Source organism: Panthera tigris, chromosome C1 (assembly GCF_018350195.1).
Source record: "Panthera tigris isolate Pti1 chromosome C1, P.tigris_Pti1_mat1.1, whole genome shotgun sequence".
Classification (NCBI taxonomy): domain Eukaryota; kingdom Metazoa; phylum Chordata; class Mammalia; order Carnivora; family Felidae; genus Panthera; species Panthera tigris.
In genome coordinates, this window is record NC_056667.1 from 61594356 (window position 1) to 61621998 (window position 27643).

General features: G+C 37.3%; 1 protein-coding gene across 2 annotated transcripts in view; it reads left to right on the plus strand.

The window, feature by feature from the left end:
- LOC102964317 (serine/threonine-protein kinase TNNI3K) overlaps positions 1–27643 on the plus strand; it is a 288998-nt gene that overhangs the window by 172839 nt on the left and 88516 nt on the right. For both annotated transcript variants that reach the window (XM_042997580.1, XM_042997581.1), the window contains exons 19-21: positions 16320–16372; positions 16693–16745; positions 20567–20699. In XM_042997580.1, coding sequence (XP_042853514.1) covers positions 16320–16372; positions 16693–16745; positions 20567–20699 — 239 coding nt within the window. The remainder of the gene's footprint in view (positions 1–16319; positions 16373–16692; positions 16746–20566; positions 20700–27643) is intronic.

Consider the following 27643-nt stretch of genomic DNA (forward strand, 5'->3'; position numbering starts at 1 on the left):
TGATTTCTACCTAAGGATATTTGTTTTTGTGTCCAATATTTAAAATTGTTCACACATCCCCATTTATGTGTCATAAAGTGAAGATACATATATGTATTTATTATTATTTATTATTGTGAGGAATATCATTTGTTTGCATTGTCATCCTCCATCTTTCTTCTGAGAAACCAATTAATTCTCTGATTCTGGCATTTCATTTCTTTTACTTATTTCTTTTATTGAGAAAACACTATGTGTCAGGCTTATACCACATGAATTTTTTTCCACAAGTATTATTTCATTTAATCTTTATTTAGGGAACTCACAATCCTGAATAAGAGAAATTTGAAGTTCAACAAATTAATTACTTTCCCCAGAGTCACTCAGTAGCCTAAATGGCAGAAGTGATTCTTGAATGCAAGTATTCTGATTCCCAGTCCGTTTTCATTTCCACATTCTACTCACATTCTTTAACCAACTTTCATCATCTTCTAGAGACCAGACACCCAAATTGCTGTTTGCAATTGTTTCTTTGACTATACAGGGTGTGTGGGTAACATTTGTGACTGCTGTTTCCATCATTATGGAGTTAAATAGAAGACTACAGACAAATCAAAACCAAAATGAAAAAAAAAATCAAAAACATAAAAACAAACCCCACTAAATTCTTTAGGAACAAAATGTTCTGCCGTACTGGGTAAGCCCAGAATACAAAGTATCCACAACTTGCTGGATAGCTTATAGACTTCTTTCGAATACTAATCATTTGTCATTTCCATGCTGCGTACAAAGTCTGGGTAGCTGTTGGTAAGCTCGAATAAAATCACTGGGTGTCTTTTGGCTTTGCTTCAGCTGGTGGATTCCTGAGTAACCCAGTCACATAAAGCCAACATCATGAAATATGCATGTTGTTGAACTATTTAGTCACATGCCACAGTTTCTAACACATTCTCATTAGATTTAAATACCATCAAGGCAATTCATGCTTCAGCTTAGCCCCTCCTTCAGGTCCCATTGGATCCACCACATCCCCTACTCCCCCACCTTTCTGTTTCCTTCCTTTGGTCCTGTTTCTCTTCCCTCTCTGTGTTCAGCCTTTTCTCCGTAGTCATTATTGTTTCTTTGTTGCACGTACTTTCTTTGAACTTATAGATTTCATTATTTTCACACTCATCCTCTTTGCTTCCATTAAAAACAATATCAAACACAAATTAATATGACAGATGAGAAAATCAGTGCATACTTTCCAATTTAGCTTTCCTTAAACCACTCTGTGTGGTGCTTTCAAAGCATGTGTGGAGGACAGTAAATGAATTTTGAAGCCAACTAGTGGATTCTAATCATGATTCTGACACTTTTACCAAATGGGTGGCCTTAGGAAAATTATTTTAAGCTTCTCAGCCTCAATTCCTCAGGTGTAAGGTGAAATATTAATATCACCAAATAAAGCTATAGTAGGGTCTAAATGAGATGAGGAATTCAAAGTACCTAGCTGTGTTACCTTAGGGAAGTTACTTAACCTTGCTGCGATTCCATTTATATTTAAAGTGAGGTAATAATTATATCCACCTCGTGGGGTTATGTGACATTGTTAACCATAAATTGGTTAATATATATTGCTTAGAACCATGCCTAGCACATAGTAATACATAAGCATTACTTATTATTACCTAATACCTAGCACCATGCTTAGCTTGAAAGATCTCCTATCGGTAGTACTTTTCTACAAATGGGGTACTAACAAACCTGTTTTTAGATTACTGACTTGTCAAAATGGGATAAGGGCCCAATGCAAAGAAAGCATAAATGGACAGACGTAGAACATATTAGAAAAGCAAAATCAGTAGGACATAGTGACTGGTTTTATGAGGGGTTTAAAGGACAGGGAAGAATCAAGGATGGTTCCCTAGTTTTTATTTGGGTAATTTGATTCATGGTGATATCCTGCACTAGGAGAAGAGAAGCAAGCTTTACTCAGGAAGCAGAGCTCAGGATTAGATGGCTCAAGGTTAAAGAGTCCATGGCATTTAGCAACACAGATGTTCATGTTGGAGAAAAGATTTATTGGAAAGGAAGGAAAAAAGGTGAAACTAGTGGATTGAAGAGGAGGAGCTGGCCAGTAAAGAAGCAGAAATAAGTGTAAGAAAACCCTTCAAGAATATTGACTATAAAGGGGAAGAGAACTGTAGAATGTTGTCCAGAGGATTACTTTGAAAAAAGCAGGATGTTGTATCAGTAGCTATATTGATTATTCACAATGGTAATGTTTCTTGAGCAGCTATAATTTGCCAAGCCCTAGAGATCAAAGGATAGAAACTGGTTTAGGAATAGTTTTACTCTCTCTTTGGGAAATAGGAGATATGTAGGAAAAAAAAAAAAAAAACCTAGAGCATATCCTAAGTACCAAATGTATTGAACTGAAAACTGTGTTATTGGCATTCAGTCTCAGATTTATTGGAGTGGTCTAGAATACTTGGGTAATGTTTCAAAAAGAAGGCAAGATTTAAATTTGTTCTTGAAGCAGGGCTAGGATTTAGGTGGTCAGGAAAAGCATGGCAGGGAGGGGTAAATGAGATGAATAGAACTTCAGGCTCATGCATGGCAGTCAGTGATTAGAGGGATAGAGTGAGAAGTGTTTATTCAGCTCATTTCCTTATCTTTACTGGAAAGGTGGGTTTGTTCTAAAGCTTTTTCTGTGTCCTGCATAATATCCAGCAGTGTGGTAGATGCCAAATAAATATTAACCAAATATTTGTTGGGTAAATGCTGATTATATAGGAAACTGACAGATAAGAATTTGCCTGGAGTAAGACTAAAATGGGAAAATTAAGGTATTGAGTCTCAGAGAATTTATTCTGAGTCACAAATTTTGATCTTTATAGAAAATATGAAACATCAATTTGGCCTGAGTAACTACAGAATTCATTCTATGGAACTTAGAAAAAGTTACAGCTGAATATAATCTCCCCATAAAATTCCCCCATCATTCTCAGTTGTTCTTTTCCTTTATTCTGCCAGTATTAAAAAGATATTTTAATTAAATAAGATTTTATTGATCGCCAATAATTTCCCAGGTTCGTGGGTCTTCCTCCTGTAGAGCTTATAATCTTATTGGAGACAAGCACTGTGAAAGCCCAGATAAGAAGAAATCACTGGACAGGGTGTTGAAAAATTAGGATATTTGTTTATAGGATAATTGGAAGTGAATTCAAACTTGGAGAAGACAGCATGAACAAAAGGAAGGAGAGAAGGAGAAAGGAGCTGGGGGTACTCTGGGGACAGTCACACAGCATTGACAAAGGGTTAGAACTAAAATAGCCCTAAACCGTCATGGTTGATAACTTGTGTTTCTGTGACTAATACTTCTATCCCACGGGGATAGACTATCTAGTGTCTTGAAAAAAACCTACAGCCCTCTTCTCGGCAACTGAAGAGATGCTGAATGGTTCAGTGAGTTTTTAAAAAATAGACCCGTTAGTTTCTTTTGAATTTTCAAAGTGTCCTTGATGGAAGGCATGTGGGACTAAGCACATTTTTAACCTGGCCTTTTGCACAGATACGGGCATTTAGTCTCCCTGTGCTAAGACGAGATAGAGATACCACGGTAAAAGCCATAGCTTCAGATGAGTCCAGTAGGTAAACGGTTCCTTTCCTGAGTTACCTACAAATCCCTGCCTCCAAAGGGGCTGGAAACAAATTCCCCTGAAGCCATACTTTTTTAAACACTTATTCATAGCTCAGGTTAGAAGGAGACACCCCTTTAGAGGTCAGGCTCTGCAGGAGTACAGCCTCTGTTTGTCAGAGATAGAGCCACCTTGCCTGCTCTCGTAGAGTTGCTCAAGTCCAAGACTGCTTTACTTAATTCAGGAAACCTTATTTGTTGATAAAGCCCAGCTCTCCTCTCAGCTGTTATTTTTAAGCTCAGTCCTCCTCTGCCTAACACATGTACACCTACTTCAGGGTCTTTCTTTACACAGGAAACTTGGCACACAAAATATCAATGGTGTCTGCCATGCCAAACTCGAGATTTTCTTCTCTTACTTACATATTTGTGTTCTTATTCTCTTCTCTCTCTGTCCTTGTTTCTTTGTCCCCATTAGTGTCCATGATTTTATTTTATCGTGAAGAGATAGAGTTAGAACACACCTTTTGTGTTTTAGTGTTTATGCTCAGAAGGCACATTCCCAAAGAATCAGTATTGGACCTGGTTTCTTAAACGCGGGTGGGGAGAGTCCTAGCACACTTTTCAGTGCAAGTTGTGGGCACCCTTAGCATCTATATGTCTGCACTTAACAGAGGCTGGAGACATGCTTAGATTCTCAAGATCAGGGGAAAGGAAGTAGATGAGGCAGGAAAAAGAACAGTTACTAGGGGCTGAATAAGGTAACCTAGGCAAAACATAAAACAAACAAACAAAAAAAAAGCTCTTCAAATTATTCCTTTATAGAGTTCGAATTCTGCAGTTTGCATACCTGACAGTCCTCATCCTCCTAAGATTCTATCCTGTTAAAAGTAATAAGCAAAAGCTGTAGCCATCCCTAGAAGCAGAAATTATACTTGCTTGTTGATTCTAGGATACTAACTCGTAGAAACCTTACAATCAATAGCATTTGTGCATGTGGTTCGATTTATCCAGTCATTATCACTCTTCCACTTGCATTTCATGGTGTTGAGCAAATAGTAAGTGAAGAGTATGGAGTTTTTTTTCACATTATTCTCAATAAATGGGTTTAACCACAATACAAATCTTATAATCCACCTCTTCAATCCCACTGGCAATGGGACAAATCCAGTAGCTTTAGAGGTAAGCCTTCAAATATACTTCTACTGACAGACTGAAGTTTGTTTTAGGAAAAGTCAAGGTTCTGCAATCCTTTGAATTTATTGGAGTGTTCTGTTTCCATGGTTTCCAAGGGTTCACTGAAATTAGGCTTTCAGTGTTTAGAAGTTAATGATATGGGGCTTTGGTAAATTCCTCCTCTCTTACCTAAGTTATGTTCAAGATCTGTATTTTACTATTCCTGAATGAGTTTGGAGGTCTATTTTACTGTTAACATGGGTTTTCCCCAGCATGCCATCTCTAAAGAACCAATGGTGGATACAAGCTATCTTGTCAGTGTGTATGAAGCCTAACTAGGGTTATTTTCTGGCAGCATAAAAAATAAAATTAAAGTTCTTAGTTTTAGTGAAGAACTAGGTTCAAAGGGATTAATAGGAAAACTTAGGCTTGGGATTCCCTTGGCCTTTGTCAAGGAGGGGCACCTGATAAAATAAAACCCAAACAAAACAGAGTTCCAGAGGCCTCACTTTTCGGAGAGAAACAACAACAAGAAAATCTTCTGGTTACGGTAGGAGTTCTGGAGCACTTTATGTTGGGCCCAAAGGTACACAGATGACAAGAATAGAGGTGGAGGCCTTATTAAACTATGAATCAAAGTACATGATATCCAGTGGTACTGTACCATTGTTATCAGGTTTGTGTGTGCAGTCCAAATTGTGAGGGACCCTCAGGTGGTCGCCGAGGGCCCCACATAGCATGCATAATAAAGAGATAGCAACCAGGTCTCTGAAACCAAATGTGCTATCTCATTATCTGGGGCTCACACCCAGGATCCCCAGCAGTTATCCCTCATGATGACACTGAATTTTTGAACTTTTTTTGTTCCCTAAGGATGTAAGAAGCAGAGATAGAAAAATAAATCAGAGGAAGACAGATATCAAAAGAGAGAGCATGTGAGACTACATCTGTGACTGAAAGGAGCTGATCTAGATGACTTGGAAGTGTTTCTTTTTTAGAAAAGAGTGCAAAGCTCCAAAGCGAGTAGATGTGAGCTTTACTGCATTTCAAGGATCTAGAAAGCACCTTACATTATACTTGAAACAAATTGGAAGTAACTCAGGGTATGGGGATTACATACTCAGAGGTAAAGAGCCACATTTGGTTTGGTAGTGGCAATGGCTTAGGAAGGGTTTTCAAGGGGAACTTGATAAGTGAGAACAGTGTATAGTTGCCCATGCTGAAAGTCAAGAAGGTGGTACTCCCTCCCGGGATGTCTGTAGCAAGACGAGTCCTGGGCCATCAAGTAGTACCACCAGCAAAATGTGGCAGCAGGCAGATCCGGGACTCCTCAGCATCAGGTCTGAATGATTGCTTGTCAGGCAGATGTGTTTGTAAACTAATGACTTTCACAGTGTGATGAGATTGAAAATGAAGCCTAATTGCTTCCACTGATTTAACCCTTGGAATGCTTCCAGGCATGCCGATAGCCATGTGTCTTTAATCATGTAAGTTAATCACCTTCAGGCATTTATCAGAAAACAGTGGCTTATAGGAAATCTGGGGAGCATTGCTGTTGCATTATTAGGTTTACACTTCTGAGGCTGTCATCTCTTCAAATAAGGACACTGAGAGGTTGGCCATGGTGCCCTTAAACTAGTGTTTGTTAGTAGCAACTGACACAGGCAATTACATGGCTCTATAATTCAGAAAAAAACTGAATTAATATTTATGTGGGGTTTTTTTAAGTGACTTAAAAAGAGTGCTTAATGGTAGGAGAGTAGCAACTCACCTTGATCCTTCTAAGGCCATCATGAACTTCAGTCTGGCTCTGGAAGAAAGTCAGAATTGGAAAATGGTCTAATAATCAGGCCAGTCTGATTAATAGTGACAATTAGTATTGGACTATAGTGCATAACCAACTGATTATGAATCATTTGAGCACTTTAGGTAAATTTTCAATATAGGCAATTAAAATGAAAAGACTCATGATGCTTACATAATGACTTCATTAAATTAACTCAGTTCTGAGGTTGGAGTAAAAAAAAAAAGTCACAAAGAACCAGCAGAATTTAACTTCCATTCACTTTTGTTTTAAAAAAATGGAGAAAATACTTAAAAGATATAAATACACCCACCACATTGAAAACAGCTTATTCTTTTCTGAAAGTGAACTGTGTTCCTATGGAAGAAAGAACTGAAGGTCAGAGCTTGGATTGTATTCACATTGGATGAAGTAAATCTTGCCCTCTGTTATATTTTGTATTCTACTAAGTGCATGCATTGCTAAGGTTAAAAGAACTTTATTGTGGAGTCATCTGTAAGGGACAGACATTTCAAAGAGATAAATACTCAGTTCTGTTACATAAACAATTGACCCAAATCATTTGCTTCATGATAAAAGACAAAGCTGGAGCCAACTCCCAATTCTGCAGCATCAGTGCAGTCAGGGGAACAAAGATTCCTTTAGGTGAAATGCAGTCATTCAATCAAAGCAACAATAGTTTTATAGAATTAGACAATGGGAATGGAAGGAGAAGAGACTCTCTAGGGCTAAGAATGAGTTGAAGTATTCCACAGTGAAGTCAGTTTCTACTGTGGGTTTTGATTCAGAAAGTCATATTGCTTCCAAGACTCATCGCTTAATACCTAACAAGTACATGGCTGTATAGTTTACAAAGGGCATTGTTTGTAAGTTGTACAAACACTCTGTAAGCTAGGTCTTTCGTGTATTAAATAATAACCAGTACCTATTTAGCAGTTTAGAATTTACAAAACTCTATGTATTTCCTCTTAATGTTCTTCATTCTTCTCAAAATTTTTAAAGATAAGAAAATACTATATGTCCAAATTCGTAGGACTTGTAACAAAAAAACAAAAAAAAACAAAAAAACAGGCATTCTGACTTCAGGTCCCTTTCCCACATACTACCTTCTGTTCATCCTATTGCTTAAGACCTTCCCTTCTACTTCAGTGATCTTCTCCAGAATTAATTCTCATATCCACCATATTCTTTGCTAGGTCTCTGACAGTAAAAGCTGCTTTACATTCTAGCTTATGTGTGATAATATTTCTCCCTTTCAGTTGGCATGTCATCCCCAATCAGATTGTCATCTTTTTAAAAGCAGGTGCTGCGGTTTCTACCACAGAACAAAGCCTTCACAGCAGGATGGGTAAACCTATGCACGTATCCACATTGGTGAACACCATTCCAGCATACCATTTCTCCTGTATTACATGATCACCAAAGACAGCAATAAAGCCCTATGAGCTACTGACGCTGCAAGGTTGACTTGGCATGCTCAATAGCTAAGCTACTTGCTTCTGAGCCTGAGCTTCATTTGCCACAACAAAATTATTGTTTTGCAAACAACGTGGACTTTTGGAATCACATCATATTAATAAAAGAAAGGATAAGAACCACATGATCCCCACAATAGTGCACAAAAAGCATTTGACAAATTACATCCTTTCTTGATTTAAAAAAAAAAAAAAACCTCAAGGAAGTGGAAATAGAATGAACATACCTCAATCATAAAGGCCATAAACGGAAGACCCACCACTAATATCATCCTCAATGAGGAAAAATGGAGAGCTTTCTCCTTAAAGTCAGGAACATGACAGGGATGTCCACTCTCACCACTGCTGCTTGACATAGTGTTAGAAGTCTTAACCTCAGAAATCAGGTTTCAAAAAGAAATAAAAGGCATTCAAATTGGCAGATGACATGATACTCTAGGTGGAAAACACAAAATACTCCACCAAAAAATGCCTAGAACTGATAGATGAATTCAGCAAAGTCACAGGCTATAAAATCAATGTATCTGTGGCATTTCTATACACCAATAATGAACAGCAGAAAGAGAAATCAAGGAATTAATCGCACTTACAACTGCACCAAAAACCATAAAATACCTAGGAACAAACCTAACCAAAGAGATAAAAGATCTATACACTGAAAACTATAGTAAACTTATGAAAGAAATTGAAGAAGACACAAAGAAATGGGAAAAGATTCCATGCTCATGAATTGAAAAAACAAATATTGTTAAAATGTCAATGCTAGCCAAAGCAATCTACATATTCAATGTAATCCCTATCAAAATAACACCAGCATTCTTCACAGAGCTAGAACAAACAATTCTAAAATTTGTATGAACCCAGAAAAGACCCCGAATAGCCAAAGCAATCTTGAAAAAGAAAACCAAAGCTGGAGGTATCATAGTTCCAGACTTCAAGCCATAATAAAAGCTATAATCATCAAGACAGTATTGGCACAAAAACAGACACATAGATCAATGGAACAGAATAGAGAACCCAAAAATGAGCCCACAAATGTTTGGCCAGCTAATCTTTTTTTTTAAATTTTTTTAATGTTTATTTATTTTTGAGAGAGACAGAGACAGGATGCAAGTGGGTTGGGGCAGAGAGAGAGGGAGGCACAGAATCTGAAGCAGGCTCCAGGCTCTGAGCTGTCAGTAGAGAGCCTGATGTGAGGCTCAAACTCACAAGCTGTGAGATCATGACCAGAACTGAAGTCGGATGTTCAATCAACTGAGCCACCTAGGTGCCCCAACTAATCTTTGACAAAGCTGGAAAGAGTATCCAATGGAAAAAAGATGATCTCTTTAGCAAATGGTGTTGGGAAAACTGGACAGAGACATGCAGAAGAATGAACCTGGACCACTTTCTTACACCATATACAAAAATAAACTCAAAATGGAAGAAAGACCTAAATGTGAGACAGGAAACCATCAAAATCCTAGAGGGGAAAACAGACTACAATCTCTTTGACCTCAGCTGCAGCAACTTCTTAAAAGACTTGTCTCTGAGGCAAAGGAAACAAAAACAAACATGAACTATTGGGACCTCATCAAAATAAAAAGCTTCTGCACAGCAAAGGAAACAATCAGCAAAACTAAAAGGCAACCGACAGAATGGGAGAAGACATTTGCAAATGACATATCAGATAAAGGGTTAGTACCCAAAATCTATAAAGAACTTTCAAACTCAACACCCAAAAAACAAATAATCCAGTGAAGAAATAGGCAGATGACACAAATAGACACTTTTCCAAAGAAGACATCCAGATGACTAACAGACACATGAAAAGACGCTCAACTTCACTATCAGGGAAATACAAATCAAAACCACAATGAGATACCATCTCACACCTGTCAGAATAACAGAAACAGAATAACAACTCAGGAAACAATGGATGTGGTGAGGATGCAGAGAAAGGGAAACCCTTTTGCACTACTGGTAGAAATGCAAACTGGTACAGCCACTCTGGAAAACAGTATGGAGGTTCCTCAGAAAATTAAAAATAGAGCTATCCTATGACCCAGCAACTGTACTACTAGGTATTCGTCCAAAGGATACAAAAATGCTGATTTGAAGGGGGCACTTGCATTGCAATTTTATAGCAGCACTATGGACAATGGCCAATGTATGCGAAGGGCCCAAATGTTCATTGACTGATGAATGGATAAAGAAGATGTGGTATATATACATATATACGCAATGGAATATTACTCAGCAATCAAGAAGAATGGAATCTTGGCATTTGCAACAACTTGGATGGAACTAGAATGTATTATGCTAAGCAAAATAATTCAATCAGATGAAGATAAATATATGAGTTCACTCATATGTGGAATTTAAGAAACAGAACAGATGAATATAGGGGAAGGGAAGGAAAAATAAACAGAGACAGAGAGGCAAACCATAAGAGACTCTTAAATACAGAGAACAAACTAAGGGTTGTTGGAGGGGTGTTGGGTAGGGGAATGGGCTAAATGGATGATGGGCATTAAGGAGGGCACTTGTTGGGATGAGCACTCGGTGTTATATAAAAGTGATGAATGACTAAATTCTACTCCTGAAATCATTATTGCACTGTACGTTAACTAACTTGGATTTAAGTAAAATTTAAAAATTAAAAAAAAATCTCATTACTCCAATGAGATTTTCATTGATTACGTGTCACTCAGAGTGTTTTGGACTGAGTCTGTGGCTGGTTTTCAGAAGAGAGGGGCTGGCATTAATTGCTTGCAGAATTGAACAGTTCTGGTTCTGGTGACTACTTGTTTCTTTGGCCACACAGACCAATGAATCTTTTCAGTGTGTTTGAACTCTAATTGAATCCCAATGTTCACTGATGTAGTTAATTTTCATTGAAAATAGTTTCATTTGTGGGGAAAAATGTTAAAATCAGAAATGCCAAAAATTACTGTAAGAATTAAGGATTGTTGATCTTTACCTCTTGAACTTCCTTGTGTGGTTTTACCAAACCTACTGCCTTCTGGAGAGCATTCCTCAGCATCATGTGACCCTTAAAGATGTTTCCAGAGAGCTTACATGGCAAGTGTGCATGTATATGTATGTGTGTGCACTGCTTATGTGTACATATGTGTGTATTACAGCATCTGTTCATCATTGTCCTCCTTCCTTTCAGTGTAACCCATCTCTTCTCATCTCCTGCCCCTTCTTTTCTCATCTCCTTATGCCTCTCTCCCAGATGGTAGGACTTGGGCTAAAGTGCTAGTTCAATCAATTACTGACAGGTTTGCATATCTACCAAATTCACATCAGAAGGGTCTGACTCAAAGGGATGTTTCCACCCAATGTTATGTACATGAAGATGCTCCATAAAGCCTTATCTGTAACAGAAGACTGTCTCTCCCCAGAATTTTATACAAAAGCAAGTAGATAAAAATGAACCTCCCAGGTGGTGTCCGGGTGGAGAAAAAGCCTTAGAATTCCCATCACCTTGTTTTCTTTCACTTTTCTGATCCTCATGACATTCTCTGTGTACCTAGCTTAATTCCCAGGTCAGATTGCAAGTTTCCTGTTCACAGGGATTGTGTTTCATTCACCTACATATGACACATTAACCACACACTGGAAGGGAGGAAGGTTAGTATTTGTCTACTGGTTCTTTGTGGATCAAAGGTGTATTAGATTTATTTCCATGTAGCTTGTTGACTTCATTCTTTTTACCTTACAGTCATACATTGAACACAGGAATTTTTAGCACTAGCTGGAATTTTGATCACTTTCTTCACTCAAACTTTCTGGACTTTTGCCCTAGACATCAAGCTGGAAGAGTTCTGGCTCCTCAGGGCCTATCTGGATGATGTGGGAGTCAACTTCTCATAAAAAAAGTCACACTTTGGAGACTGAGGTTTGAGTGCTTCCTCCACCTCTTACTAGCTATGATACTGGCCATCTTAGGTGACCACTCTGATCCTCAGTTATCCATCTGTAGGGTAGATATGCTAATATCAACCACACAGTGGCTTCATGAGGGATGGAAAAATCTCAAAAACACCAGTGCTTGCCCACAGGAGGCTCTCATGCAATATTTACTCACTTTTTTCTTTACTGCCACCCTCTCTGTTACCTCTCCTCAATTTTTATTGTTCTTCTTCCTCTCAAAACTTGCCATTCATGACAAATCTCAGGTAAACTCTTCAAATTATCACTAATAATAATTGCATCACTTCTATTGTCCTAACTGGCTTCTTCTACAAACTCATCCTCTTCCCTAGATATCCTCAATCCCAATGCCAGTGACTCTCTGACACAGCACAAAGCCTACTTCAAAGCCTTGCTGCTGTCACTGATAAAATAGATTCTCTCAGCTTCACCGCCTGCCTGTCTCTCTCCATTTATTTCACTCCAGATAGGAAGTATGACTCAGCACCAACTAATAAAATGAATGGATGAATTTTAGGGGTAGTTTAAAAAGCTAGTTTCCATTATTACTGAGTGGTTAGAGAAGGAGTGGACAAATCCAGAAGACTATCTTGAAGTAAGCAGAAAATTCCCTTTTATTCCAGCACTTCCCAAAGTTCTGCAATATTATTTGCATAGATTCCCTTTTGGAATTTGGCCACATTTGCTGCTATGAACTCAAATTGTCCAGTGTCCTAAATTGTCTCTGCATCCTTTGTTTTGTTTAATTTGCTATTGCTTGTTAAGAACACAAGAGTTCAGGGGTGCCTGGGTGGCTCAGTCAGTTGGGCGTCCAACTTCTACTCAGGTCACAATCTCACAGTTTGTAAGTTCGAGCCCCGCATCAGGCTCTGTGCTGACAGCTCAGAACTTGGAGCCTGCTTCAGATTCTGTGTCTCCCTCTCTCTCTCTGCCCCTCCCTTGCTCGAACTCTGTCTCTCCCTCTCTCTCTGTCTCTCAAAAATAAATTAACACTAAAAAAATTTTTTTAAAAACAAAAAGAACACAAGAGTTCATGTTGCATGTTATTTTAATTTGATAAAAATAGTAGTTATTTGTCTGGTGAGTCCAGTCTTGCCAAGCACAACATTGACTTTAGTCAAGTTTCTCAGCCTCCCAAGTCAGCCACTATCCTTTTCATAAAAATTCATAGAATTTTTAGTAAGACAACCCTTTCTAATTGGATATTTTATTGCTTTGTACTTAAGAACTCTAAACTAGAAAACTCATAGTGTGATGAAGGATGATCCTTGGTTTTCTGTTCTTTTTTGTCCTCTCTATCTAAGCTATCCCAAGATCTAGGCACTTTATTTTAGATGTTTTGATGGATTTACCCTATCTTATTTGTTTTCCACTCTTTTTACTTTTGTCCTTAATACCCAAGGCCTAAAATTATTCTTGAAGGCTAATCTCTCTGCTTTCAGAGCATTGCACCCTATGCATAAAAATGTGCTATTTCCTTGTATCAAGCCTAGAATTCCCTTCCCAGCTTTCATATTTCCTTGTAATAATCCAATACTACTTCCACCTGATTTTCCTCCATTATTCTCCAGTATGCACTGTCTAATTTAGTAAGTATATTCTTATAATTCCTGATACCAACTACAGGCATCCCCAACTTTTGGCCTTTACTAAGATTATCCCCCAACTTGGATTTTTTTTCTCCCTTCATCTGCCTCATTTCCTCCTCACTACAACATAAGCTCACAAACGCTTTGCCTATATCCACTATATCCCAGTATATAGGAAAGTTCCTGGTATATAATCCACGTTTAGCCAATTTATATTTATAGACTTACTGACTGTCTCTCAAGGCCCACTTCAAAGATAATTTCCTTTTTTAACCTACACTATTTTTTCTGAATTTTTACATAACCCACATTCATCTTTACTTTTTATCAGCTGATTATAAGTTCTTTGAAGATGAAATCTATAACTTGCCTCACTTTGCACCTCTCAGAGTGTCTTGATAATGTGAGGAAAGTAAATATCATCCTTGAGGGGAAAGGTCCATAACACAACACAAAGATGATTCATAAAATCATTTTTCACCTACTGTTTGCCAGTCCCTGTTCTAAGATCTGGGATGGTGGCCTAAATGAACTGGATTCTGCGTCTTCACTGTTACTACTTACCTGTGTAATCTCTGTTGATACACTTAAGTTCTCTGAATTTGAGACTTCTGCAGGAACTAAGAGGGTTATACTAAGTTAGTTCTAATGTCTCTTCCAATTGTAGGATTCTGTGAATTCTAAATATTTATCAGTAGACAGATGAGCGGTATTCAAACAGTACTCATGACTGTCTATTTTCAGTTACTTTTAGTTAATTTATTTGCTAACAAATGTTTATTGAATACTCCTGTGCAATGTATGTGCTAAAAATGCTGGAGGTACAGCAAGGAGCATAATCCCTGCATGATTCCTGACATACCCTGCTTCTCATACTGTGATGCACTGGGTGGCCCAGTGACTAAATTCATTTAAATTTCTTTGATAAAAGAGTAAAATTTTGCTAAACTCTCCACCCCAACTCCAGCTAGGTGGTATAATCAGTCTTAATAGCATAAAATACTTACTTTGGAAGAAATTTAAGCAAACGAATAAATATTCCAAATAAATGTAACTTATCTGGTGGCTTCTCAAGATCCATGGTTTTAAGCTATTGCCTTGATGACTACTATTGTGGAAAAAGTGAATGTTTAATTGGTGGTTCAGGGAGCCTTTCCCTCTGTTTAACTTGAACAGCTCCATTTAAAAATCTATATTATATGTTGAGATTATGCTCCTAAAAATGTTTTTTAATAACTGTTCTAGATAACTGTTCTAGATAACTAATCAAAATTAAAATAAAATAACAGACAAGATGCTATACATATAGGTGTATTGTGTTTAGGGAATCCATGCTCAATATGTGTTTTAATGATATCTCTAAAATGTAACACCCCATATCCTTTGATAGACCAAGATATTGTGGTATTGAAACTCCCATAAATCCCTCAGAGAATCTGGTGGTACAACATTAGATGCATTTTCTTGTCATACTTGAACTTCCAGAGAGTTCCTGATGCTATCAAGTTCTTATGACTGTTGTCTCATCATATGTTGCAACTGATAAATTTGAAGTTAAAGAGAGCATCCTGGGGGTTTTGTTTTGACATCCTTGATTACTTCTACACTGGGTTTTTCCAAGCAAATTGGCTTTAAACATATTCTAGATTTTAAGTAGTTGAAAGAGAATTAAGTCTATATTACTGAAATAAAATTTATTAATGATACTAGGGAAATTCAAAAGTAACTTTCTTATAACGCCGCAGTCAGCCCCAGAAAGTATTTATGTAAAGAATTCAATATCTTATTTGGGTCTTATTCAGGACTAGAAAATAATAGTGTTTTCTATATTGATCACAAAGCAAAACAATTAAGGATAGAGCAAATACAATAAATATAGTATAACCTATAGACACTAAAAGAAATCCAGTGGATGATCTCCTAATACTGAAATGCCCCATTTACAAGGCAAAAGTGAAATAAGCATTCAGTAAGAAGCACTTCGTGACAATCTTGGATCATGATGTGTTTGTCCATCCATAAGATATCCCACAACTCATTTTACCAATATGTGGGAGGAAGAATGACCTTTTTGGGGGCTGTCTCAGCCTTGATTTACTTTTTGAAAAGGCAGGACATTCTTAATCTCGCTTGAATTCTGGGTTGGAAAGACTTTGGTGATCTTTATAACTTTTTCTCCCTACAACCTTAAAAAGGGGTTTAGCTAGTATCAGGCTTAAAAACACTCCTTCTTCCTGGGACTGTAGCTAGAACATGTTGGCCAAGACTTATTTCACAAAGGGGTATGTTCATGTCAGGCTCTGACCTGAACTGCCCTTACTTACGCTTAGGGTTCCAGCAAGCTGGTTCCCTTGCTCTGGCTCTCATATGCTCATAGATGCCTTTGACCCTGCCTGTTAACAAGTGTATTAGCAAATGAACCACAGAGAGCTGGGATACTGATCTTCAGCGAATGGGTCTTTTTGACAAGTTTAGAGGGCTTATCCAAAGTGAGACACCGCGTATACTTTCCAAGTTAGATATAAAATGATTTTGTAAATATTCCTTTTGAATTAGCAAAAATAAAAAAAAAAAAAAAGAGTCACTAACCTAAGATCTCTGCCAGTCTTTTGCAGCTTGTTCAGCCTCTGGGTAAACAAATGATGACTATCAACCTCTTCCTTAAGGCACCAGATTCAGAAATAATGAAGTTTACTCAAAGTCAGTGTTTTGTTTTTTGTTTCACTGTTTTTGTTTTGTTTTGTTTTTTACAGTCACAATATTCTTCTCTGTGAGGACGGGCATGCAGTGGTGGCAGATTTTGGAGGTGAGATTTCCATGAAAAATCCCCAAATGACATCAGTTTCTTTCTTCATTCTTAGTTGGTGTCTCATATTGTATGATGAAGCTGAAAAAGCAGTTCACACTGACAGCTATACTTTTCTAAATCATTCAAATTTCATTGACCCTGGATTTTAAAAGTATATCATTTATTTTCAGTTTTTTCTCTTTGATATACCCAGCTACAAGAAAGGAAGTAAGCCTTTAAATAAGAGGTTTCTAGGGGTTTCAAAATTTTAGTTGTGATTTTGACCTTGTTTTTAAAGATGTTTTCTTTAACATGAATTCATTTTTTCTTTCCATCAGAATCAAGATTTCTACAGTCTCTGGATGAAGACAACATGACAAAACAACCTGGGGTTTGCTGCTGCTTATGTTCCTTATAATTATGAAACAATTAAAATGTGTAAACTCAGCATGACAGGAAGTGAGATGAGAGCAGCTTTAACTGGAAGCATTGTCATTGTCCCAGGGGCAGGATAAAGTTTTATGTTTTTATTTTCAGGAAGCCCTCAAAAGAACTCTTTCAAGGCTGTACCAGAAAAATAGATTAGATATATGTCTGGAAAATGACATGGATAAAATAATACAGAATTTATTTCAGATGTAACTGAAAAAAGTACCAAGCAGGCATGGTTAATTGGCTTTCATTTTTAGATCTTCTTATTAAGTAGAGGAGAGAGTTAACATTTAATCCGTAACTAACTATAGAATTTGTAGTTAACCAGCATCTAGTAACAACTTTTTTCTGCTTCAGCATTATAAGGTAATATGGCATATAACCAAGTATTAATGTTTAACTAAAATATAAGTTTTAACATCTGGAGCAAACATAATTGTATTCAAAAATGTCTGCTATTAAAATCATTACCTGCTCTCTTCTTTACTCTCCTCCCCTCTCCCAAAAAGGTAACTTCTCTTCCTAGACCACGTGTGTTATTTAACTACCTAAGCTTAGGGTAATTTCCCATTCCTTCCTTTTTCTGCTTCCACAGACGCATTACTCAGTCATGTTTTCTGTTTGTTTGCATGCTTGTTTTAAGTTCATCCCAAACTCTCATTTTCCACTTCAGTTCATGTCTTCATCATCCCTTTTCTGGACTAGAAGTAGGATTCTAACTCCAGTACTGTCTTCCAGTTCCTTCTTTGCAACATCAGCCAAGTGTTAGGTTCTGACAATTCATGTCCTCCTGTAACCATCACAGATACCCAGTACCCACAGGCCAAAATCCAAATTCATTGTCTGGAAGCCTCCTGCCCTCCCAAATCTGGCCCAGGGCCCCTCTGTGACCTCTTCTCCCACAGTAAGTTCTCTCAAGTCCCCCACACCCTAATACACAAGCCTCCTGCTCATTCCCCAAAAAGACCATTCACATTCATATCCCTGTGTCTCTGCTAGTGTGGCTTTCTCTGCCTGGACAGTCCTGCACTCCACCTCACCTAGAAAGGGCTTGCAAGGCCTAGGAAATTTTATCCATTGTAAGTGCCTTCCCTTCCATAACATCCCACACACACACATACACACACACACCTGCTGCCTCCTCCCCGTGCATTTTTCTGTCTGTGCTTTTGTAGCATTTTGTACTGCTAATTCGTACCCTTACTCATTCAGTCAACAAACATTTATTGAGGGCCTACCATGTGTCAGACATTGTGCAAGGGACCAGGAATGCAAAATGTGAAGAAAATCTTGATGTCAAGAGCTCATTTTCTATGGGGAAAACACAGTAATAAGCAGATAGATTTAAAGCAGTATGGAAGTCCTGTGATAAATAAGGTGTGACAGAGCATCTTGGGATGAATGGGAGTAAATTAGGTGCAGGGAGAACAGAAAAGAGTGCCAGGTAGAATGAACAACAGCATGAGCAAAGACGTAGGGAAGGATGAGAAATATCAGACTTCCTGGGGGAACTTCAAAGAGCTTGTCATTGTTGGCATGGTCTGGGTGAGGAAGAGAAAGTGAAAGATGAGTTAGAGAGGAAGGCAGGAAATACATCATGGACCATGTTGTAAGTGAGATTAGGCATGTCTGGTTTCCCCAGTTAGATTTCATTCATTCATCCAACAAATATTTATGGACTACTTACTAAATGCCAGACATCCTTCTAGGAACTGGGAATATTGCAGTGAACAAATTAATTTTCTCATTCCCATGGATCTAATATTCTACTAGAAGGAGATAGACACTGAACAAATCAACAAAATATGTATCAGGTTGTAATAAGTGTTACAGAGTAAAAACAAAGCAAGTATGTGAATGGAGAATGGGGGTATCACTTAGATAGGGTAAGAGGGAAAGATAACATTTGATGAGAGGCCTGACCAGGAGTCATCCATGTAAGGGGAAGAGCAATGTAGGCAGAGGGAACAGTCAGTGCAAAGGCCCTGACACAGGAAAATTCTTTGTGTGTTCAAAGGCAGAATGACTAGAGTGGAGTGAGCAAGAGGAGAATGGCAAGATATGAGGTAAGAGAGGAAGAATGAGTCCTCTTTTGATAGGACACACAGTACCTGAGACATAGAGATAGCTAAATCAGTGATTCTCAACCCTGGCACCACATTGGAATCACTTCAGAAACTTTTTAAAAAGTATTTTGCCTGAACCCATCCCCCAGAAATTCTGATTTCATTGGCCTGGGGTTGATCTTGGGTACCTGTATCTTTTCAAATTTCCCCCAGGTGATTCTCAAATACATCCAGACTCTGGCTAAATAAACTTTTGTTGAATGAAATTGAATTGAATTTCACCAACAGCAAGTAATTTTTTTTTAATCCTAGCAGCACAGTCTTTAAGCACAGCACTACTCTAGATTTATTTTGAAGGCTATTTTGTTTCTTACTAGTTATGTGGCCTCATGTAAGTTGGCTAATTACTCTATTACTCCCCTGTGGGAAAATGGGCATACTGTATGCCTACTTCCACTTATGCAATGTTGTGACACAAGGCATAATCTGCTACATAAGTGGAGGCTATTTGGAAGGTGAAAGCCCATGTGGAAGAATTGCATATAAGCATCATAATCGGAATACATATATTCTTAGAATGCTATAATTATGCATGATTTCAAAATAAGGTAGACACTTGAAAAGAATTATCAGCAGCCAGCTCTACATAGAATTTCAGTAAGAGCAATAAAAGAATGCTGGTTTCTTCCAGTGGAAATACAAAGAAACAAGGTGTTTGGCAAAGTTCACTGATAAGGTTATGGAGCCATGGGATTTTAGAGATGGAAGGGCTTGCCTCTTCTGTTCTGCCCTTAAGGAATCTGAGGTCCAGGAGCATACAAGACTTGCCCAGGGCTGCTCAAATAGTGAATGGTAGAGCTGGAGCTGGAATTTTCTTCTCCTAACTCAAAACCTAGTGCTCTTTCCCCTAAACTACAAATCAACCAAATGTATGCCATTTGCATCTCAGAATGCAAACTTATATTTCAAACCAAAAAATACATAACTGCAAGTGAAAAGAATGTAAACAATGCCATCAAAACATGAATATAAAACTTCATACAGAGAAAACTATAACATTTTATAGGTTTTCTTCCTGGAATACTGCACAAACCATATTCAGAAATAACACAACTGGGCAAACACAGGAGATATGACAGACCTGATCCTGCCAGTGAGCTATCTGCTTCATAAGAATGTTCTGGGCACTCCTCTAAGGCTCTATCTCTCCTCAGTCATGAAAGCATTATTTATGGGTCTAATTTAGTGGCTTCCTAAACTACAACCTGAAGATCTAAAGGAGGAAAGGTGTGATTCACCCCCAGGGAGGCATAGAGCTCTTGGATGAATCGTGGTTGGCTATTCATAAGTTTATAAGGCTTCTAGGGGAAACATGCTCAGAAGTAAACAAAAAATGCTGCTGCTGTGATCATTTTACAAGATGCAGGGTTACTTGATGATTAATATTGTTGCAATATTTTTGGAATGATTATGAATTTCATGATCTTCCAATAATTAAAAAAAATGCCTTTGTAAAACTGAACAATAATAGTAAACATGTTATTAATGTATAAACACATCAGCTTATTGCATGGTACGGGGTAATCAGTGTTATTTTATCTTTATATCTTCTGAGAACAATGGGAGAACACTTACCAAATCCTCACAGAGAAGAGCACTGTTTCTACAATGGGATGACTTGGCAAATGACTTGTGGATGTTTCTGGACACACAGAACCTCCGCTGGATGGCCCCTGAGGTGTTCACGCAGTGCACACGCTATACCATCAAAGCTGACGTCTTCAGCTATGCTCTGTGTCTCTGGGAACTTCTCACTGGTGAAATCCCATTTGCTCATCTCAAGCCAGGTAAGACATCCTGAAAGGTTTCCAGAGTTCTATGCCTTGTCACGACTTCAAGAAATATTTTTTTCCCCAAAAATGATTACTCTTGGTGGGTCCACAAGATAAGAATTAAGTAAACAACTTAAAATTGTTTCAAGGTATGTGCCCAATCCAGAAAACTTACTGACCTAACTGTGTGACTTTAGGCACAGGCACACACAAGTGTAGGTATATTTTATTAAAGTGTAGGGCTTTGATTTATCTGTTGTTAACAAAACAAGCAAATGACTATGGTCACATGGCAGGTGGTTGCAAATAATGTGGACAATGTAATACTTATTTTTTGAGATAAGATTCTAGAAACTCCTTTTTAGTGTGTATACAGGGGTGAGCTGAAAGTAGCAACACATAAAAATAACCTACCAGGACCGTTTTCTGCTTGTCTCATGTTATATAAAAAAGAATTGCTTTTCATAATAATTTTGTATTACATAAATAGATGCGCTCCAAAAATGGGGCTTTGTGAGAGAGCCTATTTTTGGTGATAATATGCATTACACTCTATGTACATGTAGACAGTAGAGGCAGGAAATCTAATCACATGAAAAATATACACATATTTGAGCCTTAAGGTAAATTTTATTTGCATCTGTCTCTTCATTTTATTTGAGTTTCAGCTTTTATGTTTTGTCAATCTATTTACTTACTTGTATTCACTGTTAGACTGGGAACTCCTTAAGGGCTTTGCATCCCCAGAACCTAGTATGCTTAAAAAGTAGTTTTCAAATTAAATCACAATAAATTTTAAGTGAATTACTTTGCAAGCTCCTGGTGGCCACCCTATCACAATATATCAGACAAAGTCAAAAGGGATGTTAGGGAAAGACAAATCCCATAAATGTGGATACTCACAAATTAAAAGTCTTAACCAAGATCCCAATAATTGTTAGTACTCATTTGCAGAGCAAAGCTACATCTCACACTCTCTTTTCAAGATATTTCCCCATAATATCATATGGTCTTCAATTATCCTCTGCATAGTTTCTAACTAATTGTCCTAATATTTTTCTATATACTTTTCATAGAAAATTATGAGAGTTAGTCCTTATTATAGTGTGAATGTAAAGACTCTATTTTGAACTGAAACAACATTGCCATTTTAGGTTAATAATTCCACTAGTTTCAACAAACACATAACCATGATCATCACCATATAGAGTATTTCCATCACTGTAAAAAGTTCCTTAGTGCCTCTTTTGAGTTAACTCACTGTTCCCACATCCAGCTCCTAGCAATCACTTATCTGATTTAGGTCTTTATAGTTTTGCCTTTTCCAGAATGTCCTATAAATGGAATCATGTTGTTGACTTTCAGTCATTTATTCCTTTTTGTTCCTGAGTAATACTCCACTGTGTGGATGTATCTCAATTTAATAATGCATTCATACATGGATGATTATTTGAATTATTCTCACTTTGGGGCTGCTGTGCATAAGATACTAAAACCATCCAGGTATTTGTGTGGATGGTTTTACTACTCTTGAATAAATATATAAGAAATGATTACAGTACTAGATCTTATGATAAGAGGTTTTCTAAGGTATCTGTGCCATGATGGATTTCTACCAGCAATGTATTATAATTTCAGTTGCTACACATCCTTGCCAGGATATTTTTGTTGTCTGTTTAAAATAAGACATTGGCCATTTGAGTAGGTATATAATGGTGTATCACTGTAGTAGTATTTTCTATTTTTCTAATAGCTAATGATATGGAAAATCTCACATGTTTGTGTTCCTCTTTCTTTGGTGAAGTGTTTGTTCAGGTTGCCTTATTATTTACTTGTAAGAGTTCATAGATGCTAGGTAGAAGTCTTTCATCTGCTATGCGTTTTGAAAGTATTTTTCTTTAGTCTGTGGCTTGCCTTTTCATATTCTTAGCAATGTGTTGAAATAAGTTTTTAATTTCAATGAAGTCTACCTTATCAAACTTTTAAATCACATGTTTTTATATTCTTTCTAAAATATGGTTGCATCACTAAAGCCACAAAGATTTCCTCCCATGTTTTCTTATAGAACTCTTATAGGTTTAGGTTTTATGTTTATAAAATCTACTTATGTTCTTTTTTTTAATGGTTACAGGTATGAGCTTTTGTTATTCTTTTGTTAGTTTATTGTGTTTTTTTAGTTTATAGTTTTAGTTTATAGTTTAGTTTATGGTTTTTAATATGCATGTTTAAGTTTTTCAGCATGATTTTTTGAAAAAACTTTCCTTTCTCGATTAAACTAGTTTGGTACTATTGTCAAAAATCAATTGACCATATATGTGTATTTATTTCTGGGCTCTGTTTAACTGATATATGTCTACCCTTACACCAATACCATACTATATTCAGAGTTTATAGTTAAGTCTTGAACTCAGGTTATATAAATCTTCCAACTGTGCCCTTCTTTAATAAAATTGCTTTGGCTCTTTTAGGCTTTTGGTTTTCCATATAAATTTTAGAATCGGTTGTTTATTTCTACCAAAAAAAAAGCCCACTGGAATTTTGGGTAGATTACATTGAGTTTCTAGATCAATTTGGAAAGAATTTTCAACTTAAGAATATCAAATCTTCCAGTCAATCCACATGGTATAGCTCTCCCTTCAGTTAGGTCTTCTTTTATTTCTGTTATCAGCCTATTTGTAGTTTTTAGCCTACAAACCTGGAACATTTTTTTAGACTTATCTCTGATACTATTATAAATGTTATTTTTTTTTTAATTTCAATATCCAACGGTTCTTTGCTAGAAGAGAGACTTAATTAATTTTTTAAATAACAACTCCATACTCTGCAAATTTGCTAAATTTACTTATCAATTCAAGTAGCTTTTTTTCTACATTCTTTGGGATTTTCCACATAAATTTTTTGGTCATCTGTAAATAAAGAAAACTTTCTTTTTATTCAGTATGTCTGTTTACACCTTTTTCTTGCCTTCTTGCACAAGTGAATGTTGTGATGAACAACAATGAACAAAAAGTGGAAGTGATGAAATATATACCTCAAATCTATCTACTTAATTCCACCCACCACCATGCTAGTCAGAGCTGCCATCTTTTTCCACTATAACTACTTCAATAGCCATTTGACTTCTTTCCTTTATTCTACCCACTTCCTCTCCACTCCTTAGATATCCACTGAAATGGTATTTTAAAAACATAAAATTGATTATGTCACTATTCCTTAAAATCATTCTATGTCTTCCTGTGTTCTTAGGATTAAAGCTCAAAACTATTAATATGCCCTGTACAATTCTACATGATTCTATAGCTCTGACTGGCTCATATTATTTCACATCCTATGTTCCAGCCACTGTGCTGCTTCCTTCACTGTGTCCCATTTCTCCTGGCCTGTAAGCCCTTTCACAAACTCTGTTTCCTCAGTAAATGCAGTTAATGATGACTCCACGAAGATTACTGTGAGGATCACATGAAATGGTATTTGTGACTGAACTCTGTAAACTGAAAACTCTCTGCAACTGTAAGATTAAAGATGAGGGCAAAGTGTAACACAAGGTTGAGACTTCCTATGATTCTCTACCTGCATGGCACTCAGTCTCCAGAATGCTCATAGGAAACCTGCAGTCGCCTTTCACTCTTCTCTTTCCTTCTTTTCCTCATTATTCCTTTCCTTCCTTCCTTGCTTTTCTCACTCATTTCCTTATTTTTGACCCCACTTTCTGAACATCTTTTGAATCTTTCCACTTATCTCCTCTCCCCTGCTACTTCCTTATTTTGCATGTAGAATTCTGCACAGTATCTTAAATGGTGTTCTCGTCTCCAGTTTTTCTGACTCTCTTCACCAGTTGCCATACTATCTAGGTTTAGCTTTCTAAAAAACTCAAGTTAGGTCATCTGGCCTCCTTTAGTTAAAATCTCCAATGTTTTTTCTTTGCTTTTAAGATAAGAACAAAATTTCTTAAAATAATCTACAAAGCCTCACACTACATTCCTACTTTCCTCCCCAGATCTACCTTTGCCATCTGCAGTCTCTCATCTATGTTCCAGCCACAGAGCACCATTTCTCTTCCCAAATGTGACTTGTTTCCTATGACTTCCTGTCTTTGCACACATTAGTCTCTGTCGAGATCCTCTTGCCCACTTTTCATCATACTAACCCTAATTAACTTTTAGATCTTAGCTTAAATATCACTTCTTCCCAAACCGTCTTCCTTAATCCTCTAATGTTGACTTAAAGCAGTCTCCTCCATGCCCCAAGTCATCATTTTTTTACAGTATTTATCATATTTTACTCATATAGTTTAGGAATTTTCCCTACTCCATTATCCTTTGCTAATTATAAAGTGAATATTTCAAAGAGATAAAGACCCCTTCTGTCATAGACCCCCAGAAATATTTACCCTTTTTGGAGGGAGAATATTGTATAATAAAACCGTTAAAAGGCTTGCCTAAGAATAACTTGATTCCAATATCCTAGATATTAGAATTTATAGTACTTTATTGGAAAGAGAGTTTGTTTATGATAGATGTTGATTTTTTTAAAGTTGGACAGTGACCATGCATCAAGAAATGAGGCTGTTTATATCATTGCAGTGGTTAGGCAATCTAGCGTATGTTCAGCAATAAATTATGTGAAACATCAGATTCAATATAAGCTACATATTAGCCATTTACAAAGAGGAACAAATCCATGACTACAATGTATGACAGCATTATCAATTATGGTAGTAGCAATATTACACATGGTTCATCCTCCTGGATTTAGCCCTGGAAGCACTGGAAGAAATACAAAAGTAGAACACAAATATTAGCATTGACTCCTATGTAATGGATAGGTGATGGGTATTCATTGAGAAGAACTTGAAGTTAGAGTCTCTTTTGCATAGTACATGTTCAAATTAACCTTATAATCTCAGGTCTAGAAAGAACCAAAAATCCATCACATTCAGCATCCTAAGGGTCATCCAAGATCAAATGGCCAAAGGGCTGGGGGAAACAGGCAAACACTCAACACAGGACAGTGTGATGGACAGGAAATCACATGCTCTGACTCAAGGGAACAGCCGCTACCCAGCTCCAGCCAAACAATCCATGTAGTAATGCAAGGATTCCTTTACCATATCAGCCAATTTCTGTGTGTTTGTTTAGATACCTAAAGGTTTTTAAATGTTGGCAATTAATTCAATTTTTAAGAAAGCATTTTTCAGGCCAACACAATAGGGGCTAAAGAGAATTGGCATAAAGTGTAAGAGCATGAGCCTTGTAACTATGCAAGCTACTTAACTGAGCCATACTTCACCTTATTTTTAAAAGTGGGGATAATACTAGGACCTACCTCAAGAGGTTGGAAGGATGACTGGGAATAGGAAGCACTCAATAAATATTAGCTATTTTTATTATGTTTAGGCTATCATTGAGTGCTCCTCTGGCTGGGAACTATGGTAGAGTTAAGAGGAAAACAGAGAAGACTAGAGTGTTGCTCAGGGCTTCATAGCACAGAGCAGAGGTAAGTCCCAACTAGAGAGAAGCAGAGAGAGAGTGCTAAGGATGCTCCCTGGAGGAGTCTCCTTCTGAAATTGTGAAAAATGGGAAAATGGTATCAGAGAAGGACTCTGAGAACAGACGATACCTGACCTGCAAAAAGATGAAAGCTAATTAAATAGGTAAATTAGTGGGGAAGAAGAGAAGGAGTCCCAACAAAAAGCAGTATGGGCAAGGTGCAGAGGCATGAGAGATCCACAAATAATTCAATAGGGATGAATCAGAGAACACAAGGGAATCCATCACATCTAGAGCTAGATGGTGAAGGGCCTTGTGTGTCAACAATGAAAGTCACTGCAGGAGTTCAAGCAGGGCAATCATATAATGCTATTATTATTTTAGAATGCTCCCTCTTGCTACAAAGCAAAGGCTGGACTGAAGAGGTTTGAAACCAGAGGTAAAGAAACCAGGTAGTCTAGATAAGAATGTATAAAACCTTAACTAGGGTAGTGACTTTAGAAGAAAAAGGAGAGGCTGGTTGTGGGAAATTTGAATGGACTTGTGGATGGGTTCAGGTGGGAGAACAAGGGAGAGGGAGGAATCAGGGATAACTTCTAGGTTTCTGGCTCAGCCAGCAGGAGGATGATGGATCCAGGGAGAAAGCAGATTTGTGAAAGAAGTGACAAGATTAGGAAGAGAAGGAGCCAAGGTGTGAAGCCAAGCAGAGAGAAAAGAACCAGGCAAGATGAAAAAGGAGCTGGTATGACCTGGCAAACAAGAGCTGTCTTGGATACATTTCAGAGAAAGAAACCAACACCTGCTTCCCAGATTTTATATCTCTCCTGGGTCTGTCTCCTCTGATGTATCATGAAAAACTAAAGAAGAAATCTAGGATAAATCAATCCATCGATATGTATTCTATCCAATCCCATTCCCTTACAACTAGGTACCAAGTTTTATGGATCACTTTCAGATTATAGTTTGAGACCAAAGAAGAACGCCTCTTGTTTTCCTTTTGTTTTCCTGTGTGATGCCAGCTGGTTCACAAGGAGACTCAACTCTGTGTCCTGGGATTCCTTAATGCCAAGCTGTAACTAAGTCTCGGATGTGGCAGCAAATTAAGAACATCTGCCAATTTATTCTAGCCAGATTTGGGTGAGACTTCATATTGAGGTTTTAACTCAGAGTTGCAAACTGTAGCACAGGGGCCAAATATGGCTTTTTTTTTTTTTGTCTCACATATGGTTGTAAAAAATATGAATTTAAGTACGTTTAGAAACATAGTTATATCACAGGATCTCATATTTGTAGTCATTTGTGTTTGCTACCGCTGCTTAGATATTCCATATATGATTAGGATCCTAAAGCGTCCTAAATATTGTAACCTCAAAAAGCATAAGCACATCGATGATGTGGACTGTGCCTTGACAAGTGATAGGAAAATAGGAGTGAGCTAACGTTCTGAAATCCTGTGTTTGCTGTGTTAAT